The 7834-nt window shown below is 50.8% G+C and overlaps 1 protein-coding gene across 1 annotated transcript; it reads right to left on the reverse strand.

The window, feature by feature from the left end:
- Positions 1-5690: 5690 nt before the first annotated feature.
- LOC123185812 (growth-regulating factor 12) lies at positions 5691-7380 on the reverse strand. The gene is made up of 3 exons (XM_044597639.1): positions 7151-7380; positions 6782-7057; positions 5691-6652 (listed from the first exon to the last, which is right to left on the reverse strand). The coding sequence occupies exons 1-3, from the start codon at positions 7221-7223 to the stop codon at positions 6324-6326; spliced, it is 678 nt and encodes a 225-aa protein (XP_044453574.1). The 5' UTR covers positions 7224-7380; the 3' UTR covers positions 5691-6323.
- Between the last annotated feature and the right edge of the window lie 454 nt (positions 7381-7834).

The raw sequence follows: 7834 nt of genomic DNA on the forward strand, positions 1-7834 counted from the left end.
AGCAAGTCGTTCCTCACCTTGCTTCTACTGGAGCCGGAGCTTAACCTCGCCGAGCTCGTTCTCGGTCCGCTCCAGCCTCCGCTTCAGCTCGGAGACCGCGGCAGCATGCGAGGTCGCGGCCAACGGGGACGCCTGCTTATCGATACATATTCAGTCAGCCTCTTATAATTAAGGATTGATCCCCTGTCCGGTTCTCCTCGCCGAACACCGGACAACGTCTCAGGGGCTACGGACTATACGGGGTTTTTCTCTTTCTTACCTCGAAACCTGTTAACAGGCTGCTACAGGCTTCATTCAGTCTGCTCTTGGCAGACTGAACCTTCTTGATCACCGCACCCATAAGGATACGGTGCTCGTCCTTGACGGAGGCGCTTCGTAGTGCCCCCATCAGGTCATCTAGCGCTCCTGGATGGACAGGAGCCACCGGTGGAGGCGACGCACGCCCCCTCCTTCAAAGGGGGCTGCTCGCCTGACTCCGGAGCCATATTGTTCTCCGAAACCGTATTCGGCGGAGGGTCGAACTGGATACAGCCCTCTTTGCCAGTCTCCATGAGGATCGACTCCCCCATGTGTCCAGCGGTGGAGGTCCCGCCTTGTGGAGCCTCCCGGACAATGTCCTAGGCTCCTTCCTTCGGAGCGGTCCTCCGGGATAACACTTCGGTGTCGTCCCTAGCCCCGGGGGAGTAAGCAGGCGGTGGCGACATGCTCGCCATCTCGGACGGAGCCAATGAGCCTCCAGATGAGGATCGCTGGATGAGGTCATGGGCCGGACTGCAATAGTGTGGATTAACCATGTTAGAATAATAAAAGGAAAGGGTTGGATGTGCGCATAAATAAGCCATGTCACTTATGATGCTGTCTGGGGCCTAGTACAGGGGCGACATTCCGGGCTACTGTCAACGTCCCACGTGGTGTCGACCGCTGGGGCGCCTTTCCCCTTTTTGGGCGCTTTCGCCTCCAAATGTGCCGAGGCCACCCTCTTCTTCTTCTCCTCGGGAGGAGGGTTGTTTTCCTCCTCCTCCTCCTCCTCCTCTTCCTCGTCGTTGTCCTTAGGGACAGAGGAATGGGCCCCGTTGTCTTCGGACATCGTGTCCGAAGTGCCCTTGCGACGGGGGCCAAGGCCACTCTTGGCCCCCTTGGCTTTCTTCTCCGGCGCCATATATGGCGCCGGTACCAGCATCTTCGCCAAGCGCGGGATGACTGGTTCTTCGGGCATCGGAGCCGGACACTGGATCCGCTTCGCCCTCTCCACCCAGTCCTGAGAGAGCAATACTAAGATCTGAAACATCATCCTCGAAACATTTAAGTTGGGAATACGTCAAAAGTAACATACCTCGCTGGCGGGGCGGTTACAATTGTGACCACAGTCTGAGTCCGTGGCTAGTGGCTTCTCGTTGCCTTTAAAGAGCAACTTCCAGGCCCCTTCGTGAGAAGTATCGAAGAGCCTTTTCAGGGTCTGGTGCTTCTTCGAATTGAACTCCCATAAAGGGCGGCTTCGGCGCTGGCACGGAAGAATCCGGCGGATTAGCATCACCTGGATAATGTCAACGAGCTTAACGTCCTTGGTCACCATGCTTTGAACGTGCGTCTGCAGCGCTATCAGCTCGTTAGGAGAACACCAGTCCGGACTCTTCTCGACCCAGGAGGTGAGTCGCATGGGAGCACTGGAGCGGAATTCGGCAGCTGCGACCCATGTGGTACCGCGAGGTTCTATAATGTAGAACCACTGCTTCTGACATTCCTTTATTGTCTCCACAAAGGTGCCTTTGGGCCAGGAGACGTTGGATAGCTTGCTCACCATGGCCCCTCCGCACTCCGCGTGCTGGCCATCCACCACCTTCGGCTTCACGTTGAAGACTTTGAGCCATAGTCCGAAGTGGGGATGGATGCGGAGGAAGGCCTCGCACACGACGATAAACACCGAGATGTTGAGGAAGGAATTCGGGGATAGATCATGGAAATCTATCCCGTAGTAGTACATCAGCCCATGGACGAAAGGGTGGAGTGGAAACCCTAGCCCGCGGAAGAAATGGGGGATGAATACTACCCTCTCTGTGGGCTCCAGCATGGGGACGACTTGTCCCTCGGCTGGCAGACGATGGGCGATCTCCTTCGCCAAATATCCGGCCGCCCGGAGCTTAGTAATGTCCTCCTCCTTGACGGAGGAGACCATCCACTTGCCCTGACCACCAGATCCGGACATGGTTGCTTGTGTGAAAAGGAGATGAGAACTTGGGCGTTGGAACTTGAGATCGGAAAGGCGGAGACAAAGAGAGAGCGTGAGGAGAGGAAGAGGGAATCTTTATCCCCTTATAAAGGCAGCAAATATTAAAACGCCTCCTCACTCGCCTTAGGATTTGCTTGTTCCCTAGGGCTGTATAAACGACACGATTGAGTTACCCATGCCCGCATTGATGAGAATCCCGCAATAAGGGGGGCACGATCTCTGTTTCGACAAGACGTGCCAATAGCAACCGCGTCTCGAAGCGTGGAATCGCAGAAGAAAAACGGTTTGAAATTATAACCGGACAGACGTGATGTCGTGTTGGAAAAAAGTTGTCAACAGATTAGATTCATGCAAATACTACATTCTCTCTGCGGTTGTGTATGGCGTGCGTAACAGGTCAGGATACTATCATTGCATCCGAAGACTATCTTGGAGTTCGTAGAAAGGGGAACCCGCCTTACAATGCCGAAGACAATCAGCGCATCGGACTCCTCGTCATTGAAAGCCAGGTTCAGGGGCTACTGAGGGAGTCCTGGACTAAGGGGTCCTCGGGCGTCCGGCCTGTTATCCTTTGGGCTGGACTGATGGGTTGTGAAGACATGAAGGCCGAAGACTGCATCGTGTCCGGATTGGACTCTACTTGCCGTGGAAGGCAAGCTTGGCGACCGAAGATTCCTTCTTATGTAACCGACTCCATGTAAACCCTAGATCCCCTTGGTGTCTATATAAACCGAAGGGGATAGTCCGGAAAGGCCACCACATATACTCATTACCATATTCATAGGCTAGACTTCTAGGGTTTAGCCATTACGATCTTGTGGTAGATCAACTCTTGTAACACTCATATTCACCAAGATCAATCAAGCAGGAAGTAGGGTATTACCTCCATAGAGAGGGCCCGAACCTGGGTAAACATCGTGTCCCCCATCTCCTGTTACCATCGATCCTAGACGCACAGTTCGGGACCCGAGAGGGGGGAGGGGAAGGAAAGGGGGAGGTCGAATCCTCCACTTTCCTTCTCCCTTCCCTCCTTTCCTATTCCTCCTATTTCGGCCTATAGGAGGGCGCACCAGCCCCTAAGGGCTAGTCTGTCCCTTTCTTGGCCCATTAGGCCCATATAGTTTGCCGGGGGTTGCCCGGAACCCCTTCCGGTGACCCGATACGTACCCGGTATCCCCGGAATACTTCTGGTGTCCGAATACTGTCGTCCTATATATGAATCTTTACCTCGTCATGTCTGTGATCTCATCCGGGACTCCGAACAGCATTCGGTCACCAAATCACATAACTCATATAATACAAAATCGTCATCGAACGTTAAGCGTGCGGACCCTATGGGTTCGAGAACTATGTAGACATGACCGATACACCTCTCCGGTCAATAACTAACAGCGGAACCTGGATGCTCATATTGGTTCCCACATATTCTACGAAGATCTTTATCGGTCGTACTGTAATGACAACATATGTTATTCCCTTTGTCATCGGTATGTTACTTGCCCGAGATTCGATCGTCGGTATCTTCATACCTAGTTCAATCTCGTTATCGATAATTCTCTTTACTCGTTCCCTAATACATCATCCCGCAACTAACTCATTAGTCATATTGCTTGCAAGATTATTATGATGTGCATTACCGAGAGGGCCCAGAGATACCTCTTTGATACTCGGAGTGACAAATCCTAATCTCGACCTATGCCAACCCAACAAACACCTTTAGAGATACCTGTGGAGTATCTTTATAATCACCCAGTTACGTTGTCACATCTGATAGCTGATACGTCTCCAACATATCTATAATTTATGAAGTATTCATGCCATTATATTATCATTCTTGGATGTTTTACAATCATTTTATAGCAACTTTATATCATTTTTGGGATTAACCTATTGACCCAATGCCCAGTGCCAGTTGCTGTTTTTTGCTTGTTTTTTTTACATCACGGGAAATCAATATCAAACGGAGTCCAAACACTGCAAAACTTTTTGGAGATTTTTTATGGACCAAAACACCCAGGATAGGCCAGAGTAGCACCTTGGGGGTGCCTGAGGGGGGCACAACCCACCAGGGCACACCTGGGGGCCCAGGCGCGCCCAGGTGGATTGTGCCCATCTCGGTGGCCTCCCGCACCCCCTCTTTACCCTATAAATTTTCAAAAAATCCAGAAACCCTCGGGGTTAGCCTAGATTAGAAGTCCCGCCGTTGCAAGGCTCTATAGCCACCGAAAACCAATCTAAACCCTTTCCGGCACCCTGTCGGAGGGGAAAATCATCTTTGGTGGCCATCTTCATCATCCCCGAGGCCACCACGACGAGGAGGGAGTAGTCCACCCTCGGGGCTGAGGGTTTGTACCAGTACCTATGTGTTTAATCTCTCTCTCTCTCTCTCTCGTTATCTCTCTTTCTCTCTCTCTTGTTCTTGAGATGTTACGATCTTGATGTATCGCGGGCTTTGTTAATATAGTCGGATCATATGGTGTTTTCCCCTCTCTACCTTGTTATGATGAATTGAGTTTTTCCCTTTGAGATTCCATGGTTATCAGATTGAATACTTTTATGGATTTGAGAACACTTGATATATATCTTGCAATTGAATACTCGTGGTGACAATGGGGTATCATATTGATTCAGTTGATATTTGTTTTGGCACTCAACTCGCGGACTCCCGAGGTGACATTGGGGTAATCTATGCATAGGGTTTGATGCACGTTCTTGTCTTTATTTCTCCGGTAGAAATCTTGGGGCACTTTTTGAAGTTCTTTGTGTTGGATTGAATATTATAAATCTGAATTTTCTTTGGTGTTATTTTAGTACGAACTCTTGGTTAGATCAATCGGAAAGAATAGCTTCGTGTTATTTTAGTATGAACTCTAGGATAGATTGATCGGAAAAAATAGCTTTGAGGTGGTTTCGTACCCTACAAACAATTCTGTCTTATATTCTCCGCTAGATAGGAACTTTGGAGTGATTCTTCGTTGCATGCCGAGGGACGGTTATATGATCCAATTATATTAGCACCGTTGAGAGGTTGCATTACTGAAAGTACGGATCCTAGGCCTTATTTTCAAGCATTGCAATACCGTTTTGTGCCCGTTTATTATTTGCTCCCTTGCTATTTTTATTTATTCAGATTATAAAAATATATTTTTATCATCAATATTACACTTTTATCATCATCTCTTCGTCGAACTAGTGCACCTATACAATTTGCCATTGTATCGGATGTGTTGGGGACATAAGAAATTTCTTGTATTTGGTTGGCGGGTTGTTTGAGAGAGGCCATTTCATCCTACACTTTCCACGGATTGATAAACCTTAGGTCATGCATTTGAGGAAAAATTGTTAATGCCCTACAAAAATCTGCGCTTGAAGGCTCAACACGAGTCTACAAGAATAAATTTGTGTAGTAGACATCAATAGCACACAAGGTATTCCTCAAATATCCGAAAGTTGCATAATCTCATAGTTGAAGGAATATGTATTTCACATGAAGACAACAATAGCAGTAAAACGTAACGATTGACATGCTAAGCTAAAGGATAAATCTTATTCATCACATCATTTTCCTAATGATATGATCCATCAAATAACAACAGATATCTTTAGCTAGGAAACTTAACCATTTTTGACTAGCATCAGGATGCTCCAGTTTCTTTCGAGTATTTGTCGCTGCGGCGAGCTGGTCTTCTGCCGGGCCACTCTGCACCACGGACGGGTCGAGGGCCCAGCGTCTGCGCCCCAGCATCTGACCGGTCGTTCAGCATGGCCCTCAGCCCCAGAAAACACTAGCCGGGGCCCCGCCCATACCCCCGCACCCAGGCGCGTCTCCCACCTCAACAAATGAAAAACAACTCGCCTGCGGCATCAGACATGTCAGTGTGTCACTGCACAGACAGAGTAAACAGGGCAGCACGAACCCCCCCCTACGCATGCCATCCAACTTTGACGAGTCGGCAACACCGAGGCGTGGTCAAGGCGAAACTAAAAAATTACCAGTACCAGTACAGCATAATCCTCGGAGATTTCCCGCTACAGATTAGTACAAACAAGCAAAGCAAAACATCTGTAGCTAACTGAAGAAAATGCCGGCGTCAGGTCAGGTGGCACGGGCGGTGCCGTGCGCCAGGTAGACGCCGGCGGGGGAGGAGAAGCCGAGGCGCTGCGGTGGCGCCGCGTGCGCACTGGTGGCGCCCTGCGCGTCGGCGGCGTGCATCGCGCGGATCGGGACGGCTGATGTGGCCGCCGCGGCTTCCACAGGCTTTCTTGCACGGCTGCGGCCGCGGTGGACGTGGCGCTCGCAGTACTTGTGCCCCGGCACCACGCCGCGCGAGCACCGCCACTTCTTGCCGTCCGTGCGCCGGCACCGGTCCGGCTCCGGCTCCATGCTGCTCCTGTGGTCGTAGCACATGCTCCCCAGCCCCGCCACTGCGCACATCAAACGATCAACATCGGCGATGACCAACCAATCAATCCAAAACAAACAGTAGACAGTAAGCCCGAAACGCCGGGGACGAAGTGGAAGAAACTAGTACAAGGAGAGGGCGCGGCACGTACGGGATGGAAACCTCTGCGGGGCGGAGGAGGAAGCGGCGACGCTCTTCCAGATGGGGAGCACGAGGTGCACGGGCACGGGAGCGTTGGCGGCGAAGTAGCGGTAGATGAGCACCTGGTGCTCCAGCTCCTGCCGCTGCATGAACGTCAGCGCCGACGGCCGCGTCGCCGCAGAGGCCTCCGCGTCGCCGCGTCCGCTGTCACTGCTGCTGCCGCCTACGCCGAGACCCAGCCCAAGAACCAGCGGCGACGGCGCCGCCATGGTCACCGTCCCTGCGCCTATTAATCCAAGCAACGCACGTCAAAGACTAATGAATGAATCACTTACTTGCCTGAGGCAGACGGGGAAAAGTAGGACACACCCTTCCCTACCGTCATCGTCGTCGGCGCCGGAGAGGCGGGGGATCTTGGACGGCGGCGAGTGCTCCTGCCTTCGCTCGGTCATCTCTGGAGTGCGCCTTTCTTCCTCCGTGGCTGTCTGGTGTTGTTTTGTGTTCGAATGAGTGCTGCGGATAGAGGCAAGAGTGGTATGGAGCTCGCGCAGGTTCTTTGAGTAGAGAGAAGCGAAGGGACGCGACGCTGCCGTTTGACGTCGGCTGTCGGTGTCAGTAGCAGCGACTGGCTACATGTACGGGACACTCCACCGCTGACAGCTTCGCTGGTGCTCCGGAACTTTGACGGGGATGCAATACTAACCGGAACTGTAAGGCTTTTTTGGTTCATAGGATAGGATTATCATAAAAATAAAAATCTTATAAGAAATAAGATGACATGTATTTCAAATTCTATGAATAGGAATAAGAAACAAGATGTTATTTGGCTGACATAAAAAAAATTCATTGAGTCTAAGCTCTATTTTATTTTCCTATGAAATGTGAAGGATAGGAACCAATCTATATAGGAATAGAAATCCATTCCTATGAACCAAAGGGCTCTAAAGGAAAAAAAATTATAAAAATCCTATCCTCTAGAATTTTTATGAAATTCCTAGCAAAGGAGGCCTAAAACTGCTGGCAAGACCGACGACGCTTCGGCCATGGTTGCTTGCTGCAGGCT

The sequence above is a fragment of the Triticum aestivum genome, chromosome 2A (genome assembly GCF_018294505.1).
Source record: "Triticum aestivum cultivar Chinese Spring chromosome 2A, IWGSC CS RefSeq v2.1, whole genome shotgun sequence".
Lineage (NCBI taxonomy): Eukaryota > Viridiplantae > Streptophyta > Magnoliopsida > Poales > Poaceae > Triticum > Triticum aestivum.

Excerpts from the sequence above, each read along its gene's own strand:
- LOC123185812 (XM_044597639.1), bottom strand. The coding sequence starts at position 7,223 with ATGACCGAGCGAAGGCAGGAGCACTCGCCGCCGTCCAAGATCCCCCGC. Across the intron at positions 7,058-7,150 it reads CGGCGCCGACGACGATGACG|GCGCAGGGACGGTGACCATG; the intron begins GTAGGGAAGGGT and ends TTGGATTAATAG. Across the intron at positions 6,653-6,781 it reads CCCGCAGAGGTTTCCATCCC|TGGCGGGGCTGGGGAGCATG; the intron begins GTACGTGCCGCG and ends TGATGTGCGCAG.